This window comes from Mastomys coucha, unplaced genomic scaffold, assembly GCF_008632895.1.
Source record: "Mastomys coucha isolate ucsf_1 unplaced genomic scaffold, UCSF_Mcou_1 pScaffold3, whole genome shotgun sequence".
Taxonomy (NCBI): domain Eukaryota; kingdom Metazoa; phylum Chordata; class Mammalia; order Rodentia; family Muridae; genus Mastomys; species Mastomys coucha.
In genome coordinates this window covers 7,262,534-7,280,663 of record NW_022196909.1, presented here as the reverse complement: position 1 = coordinate 7,280,663, position 18,130 = coordinate 7,262,534, and the positions used below count along the sequence as shown (strand labels likewise).

General features: G+C 45.8%; 1 protein-coding gene across 1 annotated transcript in view; it reads left to right on the top strand.

The window, feature by feature from the left end:
- Positions 1-13,899, top strand: part of Fig4 (FIG4 phosphoinositide 5-phosphatase) — a 92,908-nt gene extending 79,009 nt beyond the window's left edge. The window contains exon 21 of the mRNA XM_031348426.1: positions 13,344-13,899. Within this exon, the coding sequence (XP_031204286.1) occupies positions 13,344-13,521 (178 nt within the window). The 3' untranslated portion in view covers positions 13,522-13,899. The remainder of the gene's footprint in view (positions 1-13,343) is intronic.
- The last annotated feature ends 4,231 nt before the right edge of the window (positions 13,900-18,130 follow it).

Here is an 18,130-nt window from a genome sequence, read left to right as displayed (position 1 = left end):
ATAGGTTCTGTCACCTCTTAGTAGTGACCCCACATGATAACCTAAGCCTCTGAAACACAGGCCTTTGGGGTGATTTAAAATCCAGGTTACTAGCTAAGTGCATAGAAGAGAAATGATTGGGTTCTAAAGTGATCTGTGGGGTCACGGTTTGGGGAAAGCGAACTATCACACTGGAGGCAGCCCTGTGCACAGACACAGAAAACACCAGAGCATCCGACCATGGCACCCAAGCGAATAAGCTTAGATTATCAGATGCCCAACTCCAAGGAAGCCTTGAGTTGGTAGCAGCCCTGTGAGAGACCTTGAGCCAGAACCAAACTAGGCCCTTCCTAAGTTCCTGACTAGTTCCTTATGAGTAGCCATATACTAAGACAGAGTAAATGTCTGTCGGCTTAAGGTACATCATGAATATGGGCAGAAATATTATATACATGGTGTGACTTTTCATTGCATCAGATGACATACAAGTTCAAATAGCTTATTTCAATTTCCCGACTAAAGTAGTATATTCTGAGCCCTTCTACTGTGAAATTGCTATTTTAATTAATGAATATTTTAGCAAGGTGCTTTGAAATTATAGAACTAGCCTTTCTTCATCAAGCCATCCACTTTGTCGTTATGTTTATTTTTCTCACTATGAGATCTTGATGTATTATATTCAGTGAGATATAATTCATCATTGCCATTGTTCATTTTGATACTCAAATTGTCCCCAGCTCTACCAGAGTCCCTTCAGCCTGTCCCCGTGTCCTTTGGACATGTCCTCATCTTCCGCCTTTTCTGGCACAAGATGCTTTGAGCTCATCATGTTCTTTGCCTGTCCTAGCCTTGAAATCAGTCACTTTTCCAAGGGTCCCTGATTCTTTTTAGTGGAAAAATCATATTAAAGCCAAGATCTGGGCACTAGGTGTACCTATTGCCATTGAAGGGTCACTAATCCCAGGCCAACTCAAGTAGCATGCCATGTTGACATACACAGATATATATGTATGTGTGTGTGTGTGTGTGTGTGTATGTAAAACTATATATAGAAATACATATATGAATATTATATATTATTTTAATTATGTAATATAAATATCCAATATCTTTATAGATACAAACAAAATACATTTGCATCTATAGGTTGGTAATGGTGCTTAATTACAAAGTGTCTGCTGTTTATTCTAGACTTCTCCAATAGAGAGAATTTGACTCCTGTTACCACTTATTTGGTTAGTCCTCATATGTAATGAATCTCCCATCATCCCTCATCCAGGATTGTCCCCAGTACAGATGCGGTCCATTCAGGCTGTGGCTCCTTTATAGAGTCACCGGCCTCAAGGATACCCACCTCATCTGAAGTGTGCCCAGTACTCACCCCCGCTGCCCCAGTGCATTGTGTACCTTTATGCTGCATGGGTTCTGGCACCCTCAGGCTGTCAGAGACTGCCTCAGTATGCAGAAGTCTGTCCATGGGATGGCTTCGGTGCTGGCTCAAGTAGGGGGGTGAGGGAGAGCAGGGCTGCGGCTCTGCCCAACACTGAAGGAGCATCCTGTTCACCACAATTTAATTTGTCCCAGTTCTTGGGTTCCAGAGATCTGGTTAGACTGAAGCCTCATGGGACCTTAACTGCTGTCCTGCTGCTGATTATTGCAATTGGTGTCAAGGAAACAAGCAGGGTCCTGTCACCTGCACGTGAGAGGCATGACACATGCTGTTTCTGCACACACTGGGTTGTGTTTCTAGGGGTGACAAGCCACACCTGCTGCTGTTCCAGGAAATGCAAGGACATAGGGGACACAAGTCCTAATGGCCTGCATTTCAGAGGTGACCTGTTGCTCTGAGGGAGAACCCAGCTCCACACAGGAGCAATCACATACTTCACCCTTTGAAAACACCTGTCTATGCTTGATGCCACCTGTCCTTTGCTGTCAGAAGTACCCCCTTTGAACAGACCAACCCTGTGCAAGATGACCAACCCCTGTTGCCTGCAGGGCTCAAAGCCAAGCACTTTCTCATTAAATAGCTGTTGGGTCTTCCCCTTAGAACCCTCAAAATGACCCAGCCAAGTATCACTGCTACTCCCCCAGTGTTTATAATAACCATGGCTGAGGCAGAGAGCAGCTCGTTCACATTTATACATGGTAGATAATGTCCAGCTAGTGGGAGGGAAGCCATGCTGTTCACAAACTGCATCCTAAGTTGGAAGCATTTTACCTGATTCAGGTCAGAAAACAATCATCGTGCCTCATTTCTCTGACACCAGAGAAGTTCTGTAAGAGAATACAGATGACATTTTAATTTTAGAGTTCTCCAGGAGAATATAAAAAGAGTATCAAAAATACCAGTGGCTGTGGCTTGAATATAAGAAGTACTGCCACTGCCGTTTGTGTGTGTGCCAGAAGTAGACTGTCCCTTCTGTCTCCTTGGGGAAACAGACACATGTGTCTGCCTAAAGATGGGAGTCACCTGGTACCTGCTGCAGCTGAGATAAGAAGCCTGGGGCGGGGTGTGGCTGGTGTCCTTTATTGTCTTGCTGGCTCTGATGGGCAGGAGTCAGTCACAGAAAGCGTGGTGATCTGCTCTCGGCAGAGTCGAAGAGTGACCTAGTCCAGGGCTTGGGGTTTTCTGGATCATGGCAGGGCAGCAGAAACAGACTGCAAACCAGACTTCCAGGAGTCATTCCCTGAACCATACGGCAGGCTGTCAGAGGGACTGCCACGTTGCCTTGGTCAGAGAGCTAGCTGTCACAGCACCTGCTGCTGGCTCCAAAACCAGCCGCCTCTATGCTCTTCACTGCTGCTCTGGCCAAGTCAAGAATGCAGCTACCTTTGCCTCTATCTACAGAGTAGACAGTTCCTCTGTGTGATCCAGTTACAAATCAAAGCAGCATGTAATACCTAGGTTGGTCGGCTTTTAGTTTTTTGTTTGTTTTTGTTTTTCCTTTTTCTTTTCAGTGACCCTGGTATACTGGAAGAGTCAATACTGAAGAATCTAATCTGTGCTCTGTCAGTCTGTCCTTCTAGCCACCGAGCTGCCCACTCTTTGTTAGGGTAGAACTTTAAAGCCCAAGTCCTCTGAGCATGTACAGCTCTCCTCATCCGGCTGCGCGTGACCTCGTAACCTACTACCAAAGACTGCTGTCTGCTCGCAGGCATTGTGGTGGCAGGGAAAATAAACACTACGCTTGTGTGAAGGTTGGAGGACAACTTGGGGGTGGGGGGCTCAGCCCTCTTCCACCATGGCGGTTCTAAGGGATCAAACTCAGGCCATCAGGCTGCTCAACCCACACCTTTACTCACTGAGCCATCTTTTAAAACTCTCTATCACTGAATCTTCATACAAAAGCATAAATAGTAGGGTAGTAAAACTAGTGATGTTTGTCAACTAGTGATTTCTGTAACACATATCTGACGGAGACCATTCAAAAGGAGGATAGATTGGTTTGGGGGTCACACTTTCAGAATTATTAGTCCATGTGTGGCTGGTTCCATTATTTCTGGGTTGTGGCAGGCCAAAGCATTGTAGCGGGGTGAGATAGTTCCCCTCACGGCAGGCAGGAGGCAGAAATAGCAGGGGCAGAGCCCAGGACAAGATCTGCCCCTCAGAAGCTTCCTCCAATTGGGCTACACCTCCTGTATTCCACTTCTCTCCAATTAACATCACCAAATTATGATGAATCTATCAGTGGGTCAGTCAGAGATTCTGTCGGAGCCCTCATAGTCACCTCCCCAAAGCTCATCAGCTGGAAGCCAAGCCTTTTAACACAGGACACATCCCAATGGCATCACCTGTGGACAGCACTCGCCTCAGAACTCCACAGCAGGGTGTTCTACAAATCTCAGAACACAGGCAGACAGTGGAATGCCAGGGTTTGTGCTGAGCACTGGGGACTCTGGTAAGCTCAGAAAAGGAGGATCTAAGAGTACAGGTACCTTAGAAGTTAGCATGTGATGTGAGCATGGCGGCTTGAATGACAATGGCCCCCTAGGCCCATAAGGAGTGACACTATTAGGAGGAAGTGTGTCTTAGGGGGCGGGCTTTGAGGTCTCAGATGCTCAAGCCAGGCCCAGTGTCTCTCTCTCTCTTCCTGTTGCCTGCTGATCGGGATGTAGAACTCTCAGTGCCTCCAGCACCATGCTGCCATGCCTCCCACCATGATGTCAGTGGACTAACCCTCTGAACTGTAAGCCAGCCCCAATTAAATGATGTCCTTATAAGAGTTGCCTTAGTCATGGTGTCTCTTCACAGCAGTAAAACCGTAACTATGACAGTGGGTGTGGCTGCTCATACAGGGAGGGGCTTAACCAGCTCAGTACCAGCTGTGTCCATCGCCCTTTATGAGTTCTCAAAGGCTTGAAGCTGAGGTAGATCACTAAACTCTTGAAACCAAATAAGTGAAGCTCGTCTCCTGGAAAGGTGACAATCTGAGGAGAAATTGTTGCTGTGTCAAAACTGAGCAGGACATTGGCAGTAAAGATGGGGGAAACAGGCAGAGGCATGTGACTGCAATCCCAGCACTTGGGATGAAAACAGAAGAATTGAGCATTCAAGATTACATACCAAGTTCAAGGCTAGCCTCAGCCACATAGCAAGTTCAAGGCTAGCCTGGGCTACATGAGACCCTTCTTCAAAAACCAAAAAGAAATAAAAAGATGCAAGAATTTAAGCACAAAGGAAGCCTCAGAGGGCAAGCTGACTTGCCTTGGTACATATTGATGAAACAAGAAATGGGAGTCCTGTAGAGTTAGGGAAGCTCTCCTGAGTCTCCTCCCACCCCCCGGGGGCTCAGGGGAGCTCATAGAGTATGCAACAGGAGAGTGCCAGAGGCCACCCTACGTAGAATTGTGCTTACAAGAGAACACAGAGCCTAGAAACATCTCATAGACAATCAACGAGCCATTCAAAATGAGCTGTAGATATTGTGTATTTACAAATAAGTACCTGTAAATAATAATAATATCAAATTCAGAACAAAAGGCGCAAAGAAGATTTAAAGTGTTAAATGCTGCCAACAGGCAAAAGTTTAAAGTGGATATGCAGGTACTTTAAAAGAGAAGGAGCTACTAGAATCAGCGGTGCAGAAAGAAAGGTCTCTCTTGAATAGCAGCCTTCCTTCCGTGTCAGTGTGGTTGGAGCACATGGAAGACCTGAGAGTACAGCCTGCATTGGCAAAACCAGATGCAGTGTAACCAGAAGGGGAGAGTGTCGTCTAGGCACCTACACAGAAAGACTTCTTATGGAAAGAAGGTTAGGCTGCTGCAAGGCGTAGTGGACACAGTACTTCATACCAGGAAGAAAAGAGCAATGTGTTTCAAATGCTCAAGGAAAGAATGCAGGAGCCATTAACAGCTTAAGCTTTTTGTGTAAAACTAGATCTCATTGTCAGTGGGAACCCACAGAGTGTCATCTGCATGGACATAGTAGAGATGAGCTTTAGACAACATGACTAGAAACATTCCTGTGGCTTACACAAGTGACCCCAGAAGCCCATGTTTTAACATCCAGCTGGTGGCACTACTGAGGGGCAGTGGTGCCCATAAAGGAGTGGCCAAGTGTAAGGAACTTAGGTTATGGAAAGCACACCCCTAAGGGGATCCTGAGACCCTTGCCTCTCTTCTTCCTCTCTTTGCATCCTAGTTGTTCCCACCGTTCACTCCTACCAGGGCACACTGCCTCACTGTAGGCCCAGAGGCAGTTGAACAAGAGACCGTGGATTAATACCTCAAACCTGTGAACCAAAGTAAACCCTCCTCTCATTGTAAGCTGATTAGCATAGACACTGATGTAAAATACAGGGTCAATGGTAAACCACGGTTCTCTACAGAGACAAAATAAAGGGCTAAAGGGAGAGGCTAAGATGCCATAGCTCTGTGGTCAAATAGTGTGCCTTACTGTGTATGTACTGCAGCTGTGAGGAAGCTCAGACAGGAAGAGCATGCAGCCATAAAATCTGTTCTCAGGGATCATGCTGATGCTGATGCTGATGCCGGTGCCGGTGCTGATGCCGATGCCGATGCAGATGCCGATGCCGGTGCAGGTGCCACTGCATTGTTAGTCTGAGGCTGTTGTGTGTTTACTATGAGAAAACCATAGTGCAACAGGCAGAGTACTGGGAAGGGAAGTGGATCTTATGAGTCAAACTCTTAGTAGATTTTCTGAAAATGCTACATGAGGTTTGATGTATGCAAAAATACTGATCAAAGCAAGGGTATAAGATTTTAGCATACCAAAAAGAATCACATAGTGTGATTCTTAAAATTGTGTAAGTGTTGTCTAATAGTTTAACCACCAAATTTTGTCTAGTAGTTTAACTGCTAACCATGAATCTTCATGATGTCACCGAGTTCTGAAAACATCTCAGCTCCAAGCCAGTGACCATTTACTGGTTATTCAATATGCACACGCCAGAAAAGTTATCTTAGCAGGGATTAAGCTCTACAGGGCTCAAACATTAGTTCCAAATTCCAGTATAAGGTGCAGGGTTTTCTCTTCTTATCCGAAATGGCTGTGTTTAAGCAGCCTCCCTGAAGAAAGGGCGTTAAAGGGCCCCAGTAAGGACTTCTCTCACAGACATCTGCTATCTAATGAACTCTGCCTGCAGTGTTTCTCCTCTGCTGTGAGAGCCGCAGTCAGGGCTGACTGCCACAGCGCTCACCAAGTGATGTGAGTTAAGCAGCCCGTAAAGAACTGGGCAAATACATTATCCTAAATAAGACTGCATTCCTTGGGGGATACAGAACACCCTGCCAGAGTCTGCAATGTAATTATAATATTTTATGTCCAAAAATACAACTGGCATTTGAGTGAGGGCAATTAGACTTCTCCCTTTGAGGCTATGAGGAGCTTGAAATAAATTCCCTCTACTCATGCCCAGGAGACAAGTGTTGATTTTTTTTAAACATTTTTTTATTTACTTTTTGTCATCAAAGTGCACTAATAAGCTAGGTCTCTCTACTGGAATCCATAAAAGAAATTTCTCCATAAAAGAAGTGTGTGGTATTAAATGGTAGTTTTGTTGGTTTGGTTTGGTTTGATTTGGTTTGGTTTGGTTTTAATCTGGCAACCAGTGCTACCACTGTGATAAGAGACTATCCATCCAGTGCTGGTCTTTAACTGCCCTCCATCTCTGTCCAGCAGCCTCTGAGGGTTATGGATTTCATTTTCTTTCCCACTTCAGAAATGCATATGTCAACTAAGAAGTAAAAATAAATAAATAAATAAATAAATAATAAATAAATAAATCCTCCTCATTAGAAAATCAGAGATAAATCTCTTATTGCTGCTCATGTCTTAATCATTAAACTGTGCCCTCCAGTGTAGGGCTGGTAGTATTTTGTCATTTAAAAGGAAATTCATGTTTAGAAATGTTCAGTGTTCCTAACACTTGGGACATGGAGGGGGTAGGATCAGAAGTTCAGTAGCCTGCTTGAGTCAGGCACGGTGGGTGGAATGCCCCTGTAATTCCAGAATCCAGACATCTGAGGCTAGCCTGGGTTACACAATAAGATTGGCCAGACTGCTGCCACAAGATATGAGTATTTAGGGAACACCCAGAGGCCCACTCACAGTGTGTGCGAGTAGAAGACACCCAGGTCCTGTCAGCTATGTGGCCTGCCCACAGCAGGAGCCATTACAGTGTGCAATTGTATGGTGGACAGAGGGGAGAGAAAGAGGAGTGGAATGGTTTGAATGCTATGAAGAGAGGTGGAACTGGGAGGCGAGGGTGAAGAGGGGTTGTGAGTAGCCTGGGGTGCCACCCGAGGCCATGGTGAAGTCTGTGGCTGCGGTGCTGCTAAGGGCCATGTTTGTGGCTCAGATCACCAACTAAAGACCATATGAAAGTCCCTGGTCTGAGTTGCCCATGGTCTGGGACCAGGTTGATGTCCAAGGGCTGGAAAGAGCTGGCCTTGCTCCTCACTGGCTCCAGAACTTGGGAGAGCAGACTCTGCACCTCACTTGGGTAGCACAGTAGAGCTGGCCCTGGTGGTGGGAGCACAGCCGAACATGGGAGAGCTGTCCCTGCCACTCATCCGCCATGAGGTGTTGTGGCCACACCTGAGGATATGAAAGCAGGAGAGCTGACCCCTCTCCTTCCTAGCCAGGCAGTGCTGAAGAGCTCACCCTGGCGGTGCGGGTGCAGGAGAGCTGGCAGGCTGGCCAGCTCAGCTACCACCCAGGTACCCATCCAGGGCCTTGAGTTGGCCCACCCCAACATCTACCCCATCTGTGCACTGCCGGAGCGAGTGAAGGAGCTGGTATTGATAGTGTAGCAGAAGCCAGAGGCCTCGAACCAGACCAGTGATTCATTGCAATGGATGTTTGCAATTAAAGGCGTGTGGACAAAAGTGAATACTGTAGAACACATGTAACACACTACAACTTCCTCGATGAGATGTTTTTTATGTTTTGTTTATTTATTTATTATTTTATTTTGTGGGGAGGTCACAAAGTTGGATTAGAAGGGATAGAGAGATGAGTGGGATTCGGTTTCACAATGTGAAACTCGTAAGAATCAATAATAAGTTTAAAAACAAAACTATTTAAGTAGTTAGAGTATGGCTGAGTGGTATGTTTGCCTAAGGTGTCCAGGGCCCTCAGTTTGATTCCCAGAACTGTAAGAATTTAAGCAAGCTAGTATTTAGCATTCTACATGTCTCATCTATATAACTGATGGTGGCCATGAAAGACCAGAAGCTGCCAAGCTTTCCCAGGTGTTAGAATCATCCGGTGGACTCATCAGCTACCCTCCCCCTCAGATGTTCTGACTTAGTAGGTCTAGTGTAGGAGCCGAGAATCTCCGGGCCACCTTGAACTACAGCTTAGGTATATGAGGGGCTCCCTGAGACTGGATCCAGAAGCAATGGTTGTGAATCCATTTCTCCCTGCTCCCCGCTTTCGCAGCAGCCCTGGGGATATCTGAGCTTTATTCTGACCCAGATGCAGCAGGGACTATCTTAACATCACAGATTTATTGTTCAATGTAGCACTCGTATCATGGGCGGACCTACCTGCTGCTTGGTAAAGCCATGCCAGCTGGGGTTGGCATGTTTTGCCCGTGGAGTTTGCCATCATTTTCTGTGAGTTTGCTTTCATTGGGATCAGGCTCTGAGAAGCAGAGGGAGGACTCCCAATTTCTTTCTTTCTTTCTTTTTTTTTTTTTTTTTTTTTTTTTTTTTTTTTTTTTTTTTTTGGTTTTTTGAGACAGGGTTTCTCTGTATAGCCCTGGCTGTCCTGGAACTCACTCTGTAGACCAGGCTGGCCTCAAACTCAGAAATCCTGCCTCTGTCTCCCAAGTGCTGGGATTAAAGACGTGCGCCACCACCACCCGACTCCCAATTTATTTCTTGATAAGAAGTTAAAGATGTTGGATGAAGTACATGGTCCCATTTGTGGTTGCCCGGGCCCTACTACCCCTGGGACGGCAGGGTCTCTTCTTATGCTGGTCATAAGGTTTTAGTTCCCGGATGGTGTCTCTGAACAGCCATTGGGTGTCTGCTATTCTTTCCAGGCTTGCTATGTGCGTGCGGTTCCATGCAAAGGTCAAGTTTCAAGGAGAGAACAGGGACCATCAGCTTAGTGTTACAGATAGCTCATCTGAGTGATAAGCAGGGAAAATCTGCACTTCCCTCCTCCAGAGCAGATGTGAACACTAAATATTATGATGTATGTGTGAGAGCTCCGAGAGGCCGTGTACTGCTGGCGGAGTCCAAGAGCTGCTATGGTAGCTGACTTGATGGCAATCTCTGAAGACTAATGGAGCTAGCCACTTTATAGAAGGGCCTGCTTAAAATAGTTTGGCACTGAATACAACCAGCCATTCAAGAATCCTTGCTGCTCGTCTTGAATTAAATTAACTGTAGAGTTCCAGTATTGTTCTGAGGCAAAATTATGAATAGATTTGTGTATAATCTCAACCACCCACCATAATAATGTGCTAAGCACAGACATTCAGTGAACCTGTGTCTGTCTTGCGAAGCACGGCCTGGCCAGCTGGCATAGAAAGAGATTTAGCTGTCTCAGGAGTCCTTTATCTTGGCTCTTCTTTCTTCCCCTTCTGCCTTTCATCCCTCCCTCATCCCCTCATTCTCTCTCTGTTTGTGTGTGTGTGTGTGTGTGTGTGTGAGAGAGAGAGAGAGAGAGAGAGACAGAGACAGAGACACAGAGACAGAGACAGAGAGACAGAGAGGGAGAGACAGAGAGGGAGAGATACAGAGAAAGACAAAGAGACAGATGTTTGTCCATGTTTGCACATGTGTGCAAGGCTAAGGTTGGCATCAAGAGTCTTCTTCAGTTGCTCTGCACCTTGCTTTTACTGGGGCTCACCCATTGACTGGCCTGTTAGTTCCAGGGATCTGCCTGTCTCTTTCTGATCGCAACTCCAGCCATCTCCCCAGCACTTCACTTAGTGAGGTCTCCCCAGCACTTCACTGACTGAGCCGTCTCCCCAGCACTTCACTGACTGAGCCATCTCCCCAGCCCACTTTTTATTGTTTTAACCCTAAATGAATCACTCTGCACTCGAGGTTTATTACTTTGGTAAGGATTCAGTAAGATATGTGAAATCATTAGAATGCTTTTAAAATGAGAGCACATGTGTGTCACAAACTGTATGCAAATTTGAATTGAAGCACATTATCCTGAGATAAAACAAGTAAACAAACAAGCAAGTACCTTAGTTTCTTGAATGACTATTCCCTTTCAGTTTAATTTTATTTCAGTGAGATGTCCTACAAAGTTCAGCCATCATGGGATGGCGTGTGTTAATACACAAAGGCGAAGTTCAGTGAGCCACCTTGATGGCTTGCTGGCCTGCCTTCCTTCCTTCCTTCCTCCCTCCCCACCTCTTTCTCTCTTCCTTCCTTTCTCTCTTCCTTCCTTTTTTCCTTTCTTTCTTTCTTTCTTTCTTTCTTTCTTTCTTTCTTAGGTGTATAAGCTTAGGTATATGCATGTTTCCATGTGTGGGGGCACATGTGTATGTTCAGGTATGCACATACATGTGCACATATATGTGGAAGCCTGAGGTTGGGATCAGGAATCTTCCTTGATCACTTTTCAATCTTATTCTTTGAGGCAGGAGCTTGAAATCAAAACCAGAGCTCACTTCTACAGCTAGTCCAGCCAGGCAGCTTGCTCTGGGGGCAGGGGTGGGGGTCGGGGGGGGGGAGGTGGCCCTCTGTCTTTTCTTTCCAAATCTAGAACAGTGCATCTGTGCCCACCTGGCACTCATGAAGTTCTAGGGCTCTGAACTGTGGCCTTCTTGCTTGCAGAGCCAGCAGTTTCTCCACAGTCTGCACCTTCATGGTGTTCTAGAAGAGTGAGAAAAGTCCACATCTAAGTGGAGCACAGCCTATGGAGACAGAGCTCTTGTGCTTCATGTTACCACACTGCCTAGATCCCAGAAGAATGCTGCCATTCCAGCTGCTTCTGATGTCCACTGCTACCCACAGACCCCTCCCATAGCTCCAGGGTCCCAGCTAAGCAAATATCCCATTCCTCTGTGACTCCTCCCAGGCCCACAGGAGCAAGGCTGAGGCCCCTGCCCAGCAGAAAGTTGTCTATGTTGCCAGAGTGTGAAGAAGCGTCTTGGAGGATGGTCACATGATAGTGTGTCACCCTGTGTCCATGTCCTTCACCGTGTCTTTAGTTTTTCATCCCTCCTCCCCAGTGGACTCTCTCTGACCTTCTGAGCACACCCATGAACACACACACACACACACACACACACACACACACACACACACACACACGCGCGCGCGCATCCTCTGTGTCAATTCTGACTTGCTAGTTGACTCATCCCCGAGGGCCTGCCTGCCTGCCCCTGGCTAAGGATGCAGTAACTAGTGGGTGTCCAGATAGCTGTAAATCGACACCACCAGGATGAATTCTGACAAGGCCTTTCTGGAGACAGTGCCTTCCTCGAGGGATGGATTAGAATTCTTTTTTTATTTTTTTAATTTTTTAAAACTTTTTATTTATTCTTCATGAGTTGTATTTCACTCAGCCCAGTCTCGTTCATCTCCCCACCCTTTGTCTTTGCAACACCCCCTAGTAAAACACACACACATACATACAAACATACACACACCACCACCACCACCAGCAACAACAACAACCACTACCAAAAAGAAATAAAGCATAGAAAGATTTCATCATGGAGGCTATAGTGTGTCATGGTGCATCCCACAGTAACTCCCTCTGTCCGCACATCTTCATTTCCAGATGTTCATTGCAGTAAGTCATTGTTCTGGTTCGAGACCTCTGGCTTGTGTGACACCAGCAATATTGGATCCTCACCGGGCCCCCTCCAGTTTATCCTGTTGTTGCCCTGTGTCATGAAGATCCTGGAGTTTTGGATCAGCAGGGCTGTCCCTGTCACACATCCCAACCATTTGAAGATGATATAGATTTGGGGATGGGCTCACTCAAGCTCTGGGCCTGAGTAGTAGCTGAGCTGGCTAGCCTACTAGCATCCAGGGCAGGCTCCCCAGCACTGCTCAGGCGAGGGCACCCAGTGCTGCCATTGGCAGGAGGCAGGGACAGCTCTCCTCATGTCCTCGGGCCCTGCTCACCCACACCCACATTTCCAGGGCCGGCTCCTCTGTGCTGCTCTCAAGGTGCAGGGCGCGGGGGTGGAGGGTGGGGGCTTTTTCTTGAGTGCTTCAGAAAGGAAGGGAACTGTCCGTCACAGATCCACAGTTCCTTACCTTAAGTCAGAGGCCAGATGTACTATAGAGTTAAGAAGTGGGTGTTAGCAAGATAGAGTCACCTTATACTAATATCTTCAGTATGATCTAAGGCCATGTCTGATGTATGACATGTTAACGTGCATGTTGTAGAATGGGGAGGAACTGAGAACAGAGTGTTTTAGGTGGCCGGGATGTCTCAGGCAATATAGCTTTTGGTTGTCAAAGCTTTTAAAATGTTGGAACTTCAAGTAAGGAATTATACATGAACCATGAACCTTATTTACTGGGTGCTCGCATTGGGCCAGGCACTGCACTGAGCAGGCACTTCACTGCCATAAACCCATTGGGCACAATTATCACTGTCTCCCACACTGATTTCTACTTATTCATTCTTTTTAAAAAACAAGTGTCTCCAAGGACAAGGAACAAAACTTTGGTATAGCCACCACCTGAAGCTTCCAGTGGAAGCCAGAGGGACACACAACCATAGAGCTGGCATGCTATAAGGGACAGGGACCTCTGCCTTGCCTGGCATCATGGACAGCTTCCCAGGCAGTGTTTATCCCTCGACCTTCCAGGCAGTAACAACTGCAGAGGTTGCCTCTGGTTGGTGAAGCCCGTGCTGTGGTGAGTGGTTCTTATAATGCAGCCCTGTCTTTTGTCTTTTACAGAACTCCCATCTCAGCTTTCTCACAAGACAACATTTATGAAGTTCAGCCCCCAAGAGTAGACAGAAAGTCCATAGAGATCTTCCAGGCCCATATCCAGGCTAGCCACGGTGTCATGCAGCCCCTTGGCAAAGAAGACACTGCCATGTACCGGGAGTATATCAGGAACCGCTACTTATAAAGATGGCTCCGAGAGAGACAGCCCCGAGGACAGTGTCCTCTGTGAGAAGGTATGCCCTGGATCCTGAGATGTAGCTCAGTGCTAACGGATGTGTGCTTCCAGAGGCTCTGGGTCCTCAGCGCCATAGCACAGCCTTTGGGAACTCCAGCTACAAGGAATCCAGTGCTATCTTCCATATGCAAGTGGGTGCCTGTGGGTACACACACACACACATGCACAGGCATACATACACACACATGTATGTGTATACACAGTAAAAATAAGAAAAGTAAAATCTTTAAAAATCAATCCATCCAAATCTTATGTATTCAAAACTTTTGACCCCTTTGTACCATGCAAATTACTAATTACATGTAATAAAGAAATGGCTGCCTCTGTTGCTTTTGACTTATCTTAGGAAAAATTCACATTATGAAATGTCACATGAAATTTTGCTTTATGAAGTTGATACACTTGTGTGAGCATCTGCTGTGTGCCAGGAGTTATGGCAAGGTCTAGGAATAGCCCAGAAACAAAAGAACCTAAAGTATTTTCTCTTAGAAAGAATAAGCAATGTACTTTTCTTTATACTTGCCGTTTTAAATTTAGTCTGGTTGGCTTATATGTTAATTTTATATTTTGATGGAAAAAATATTTTCTTACTTAGAAATCTGTGTTCTTAGGAAATATCCTCTGACATGTTTATGGATAAAGAGACCAGATCTCAACAAAGTACCATCCTAAACAGAGTGAGGACAGACAGCATGTTACAAAGCATGTAGAGGAAATATTAAAAACTGACAAGTCTGAGGAGAGACCAGGTTATTTCCACCAGTCTGAGAGCTCTGTAATTGAAATTACGTAAAAAAGAAAACATTAAAAATAGCCATCTGATCGCCTGGAGAGGTGGGCCGTTGGCAGGGTACACAAGGCTTGCAGAGAATCTCAGCTCAGTTCCCAGCACCGATGTTACAGCTCACAACCAGCTCTCACCCCAGCTCCAAGGGACCTGATGCCAGCCCGCTTCTGGACTCCATCGGCACATGCACTCACATGCACCCCACCCCACCCCTACACATCATTTTAAAACATAATTCCTTAGTGGTTGTTCTAACAACTTTGTGGTGCAGAGTTGTATAGCATATTTGACATTTAGAAATGAGGCAGGGGATGGGCACATCTGGTTAGTACTTCACAGAGGCAGACACTAACATGGCAGCAGAGTTTTCAGACAGTCTGTCATCAGGGTTTGATGCCATTTCAAATGTCTCAGTTCCCAGAAAGCCCCTACTCCCATAAGTGACAGAGAAGAGACCTGAACCATCTAGCCCGCGAAGGAGTATAACAGCAGCTCTGGCACCCTGGGTTCTCGGGAGGTTTCACATGGCAGATAAAGTTGGAGCCCCATTTAGCAGATGTTTTTGATTGACACCATCACGAAATGAGATTAGAGAATGACAGAGGAAGAGGGATTCTGTACTGGTGCAGTTTGCATCTCTGCACAATAGCTTGTTGGCTGTGTGGCTTCCCACGTGCCTCTTCCCAGGTCACAGAACAATCTGGAGCTGCTGCTCAGCTGCCAGTCCTAAAGCAGACATGAACCTTCACTTTCTAATATGTCTTTGGCTGCTGGTGGTTCACCTAATAATGATAAGGAGAAGCTTGATCCTAAGTTCCCGGAAGATCTAGAACCTTTCTCTTTGTAACCTCTCTGATCCCGACTTGCTTTACTGTAAAATGGGGAAAATAAGCTAGGCCTGGTGGCATAGGCCTCTTATCCAATTTACTCTCAAGACTGAGGCAGGAGAACTACCAAGTTCAAGGTCAACATGCTCAGCTTAGAACTTGTCTCAAAATAAAAAGTTGAAGGAGGGCTGGAGATATAGCTCAAAAGTTAAACCCGATCTGAAATGTTTAAGACCTGTTCTAATATTTCTTTCATCTTTCAGATCATAGTCTATCACTGAAGGAAACTAAGGCAGAAACATGGAGAAAAAAGGGAAGCAGAGGCCACATATAGCCCAGGCCTACCTACCTAGGAATGGCACCGCCCACTGTGGGCTCTACCTGCATCCATTAGCAGTTATGAAAGTGCCCTACAGACAAACCTGGTGTAGGCAGTTTCTCAGCTGAGGGTCCCCTTCTAAGTATGTCAAGTTGACAACCAAGATTAGCCATCATAAGAGTTTTAGTCACAGTATCATAAAGGTTTTAGTCACAGAATCACAAGAGAAAGAAAATTAAAACAAGCCAAAAATGCCAGACTAGCATTCTACTTTTGAGCTATATCCCTAGCCCTCTTTTAACTTTTTATTTTGAAACAAGTTCTAGGTCAAACCAGGTTGGCCTTGAACTTGGTGGCCCTGCCTCAGCCTCCTGAGTTGTTAAATCCACAATAATTTCCCCAAGCAAACAATAATAAAAGTCAGGGAGAGTAACACTGAGTTGTCTAGCTGTGAAACTGGCCGTGGAGCAGGCAGGCAAATGAGCTAACCTGATTCTGATGTGACAGGATGGTGTCTTATCATTTTTGCCGCTGATTTTGATTGCCTCAGCTAATTGATGATGCTTTGCAAATGAGAGCTAAGCAGGCACAGCATTTAACCCCAATAGAGAGGTTAATGAGCACAAGGGGCCTGTAAACCAAGTGACTGTGTGCCTGAACACACTGAAAAGCCCATACAGCAAAGAAAATACAGACTTCTGTCTTCGTAGACCCAAAGGGAGAAAAAGTATGGTGCTTAGGAAGATGGACTCTGGCTTCCACTGGACGTGAAGCAATTACTGTAGCATCTCTAGGCTGCCTTCTCATCTAGTGTAGATAGCTGCAGAGAGAAAAAAAAGTGGAAATGTATTAAAGCGTGGAGTTCAGTGTTTATCAGAATGAAAATGGTCACTAAATGTTCACTCAAAAGGTCACTGAGGATGTGGTCATTACAGCTTGCTATGTAGGACCCAAGGACAGTCATTGCAGCTTGCTATGTGGGACTTCTTAGCCCATTCCAGCAGGCTTTAGTCACATTTCAACATGTTTCTATAGATTTGAATCCCATAGGTTAAGCAATTTAGATGAGCCTTGTAACAGAGGATCACCAATCAAAAATCTCATCAAATAATGGGCATATCCTATGAAATAAACACTATATGTTGACCATAATTCCATCCACAGCAGCAGAGTGTTCACACGGTCACAGGGAGTCCTGGGAAGGTGTATGTGCACCCGATGGAGAGGAGTCAGTGAGTGAGTTGTCTTTACGCCCCTCCTTTCATATCCTTTCTCCCAACCCCATCTTTCAGCATGGTCTCATGGTGTCTCTCCTAGATGCCACTGTGATGTAAAAGAATCACATCTCATTTGCCCAAACCAAGAGATCCGTTTGTCTTGGTTGGACTTTCCCGAGTATCCCCTTCCCTGCCATGCCATTGGCAAGACTAGATACATCCATGGCAAACGATTCTATCATGAAAAGTCATTCTTTGCCATGAGGAAAAATCTTACAAATGTGATTTGTCCCCCGACTCCGAAATAACTTTAAGCCCAGATTTTGTAAATTGAAATGACTCTGTGGAGTCCATTCCTCCGTAGATAACTGACTGGTCAGAGTCCACATACTTTGTCATTCCCTGACGTGAGGATAAAGTAGCTGTCACTTGAACATAAGATTCGGTCAAAAATTTCCCCTCTAACTTCTGTTCTGCAGGGAAGTTTTTTCACCCAGCTCTTGAGTATTCTCCTGGGGCTTTAGCCAGATGCTGAGTGAGAATGGCCTGTCCCTTTGGAGGACAGGCCTCCAGCCTGTCCCCCTCGCTGTGCCTTGGGAGCTGGCTGGTCAGAAGGGCTGCTTAAGCACCCAGTGGGGGAGCAGTTCTCCTGTCCCAGTGGGGGCTTTCTTAAAATCACATTCTCATTTTTTACCTTTGCTCCCTGGTGCCTTTTCCAATTGTTTCTGATCAGTTAAGATCTGCTTCTTGGGCCTGACAGATTAACCAGTTGTTCCAGCTAGATGAGTCCTCTGGCAAGCATGGCATGATCACTTTCCCTTATTTAGTGAAGCAGATTGCCTTCTCGGTGGGAGAAGTGCTTGGTTATTTGGAAATTGCACATGTTCTGGTGTGCAGGTAGCAGAGGCCACGTGTCTCTATCCACACGTGGTAACTTTCTTCAGTTGACTCTTGAGCCCCTTTCCATTGTAGAGCTTGGAAGGTTGATTATTAGTAAAGAACAGTGAGCTGTCACTTAATGTTTGCTTCCCACACACAAAATATTTCTGTACGCTCCCTGCCTTAGCACACTTGAGTGGACTCTAATGGAACTTTCAACCGGTTAATAAAAATTGTAACCTAAATGGACGCCTAGAGGTTGAAAGCTTGTTTGTTTTTGTTTTGTTTTGTTTTTCCATAAAAGTAAATGCCTTGCCTTAGTTTATTGAGAGAGGGAAAGGATGGGGAACAGAATTTTGTTGTAGTTGCCAGTTAACCCTGCTCAAATCAACCTGATAGTGGCAGTGGTGGCAGTGGCAACCGTGGCGGTGGCACTCATGCTCATTCCTTGCTACCCGCCCCAAAGTTCTGGGTTTCTGAATGAAAGACACACAAACACAGCCTTATGTTTTAATATGCCTTAAACAGC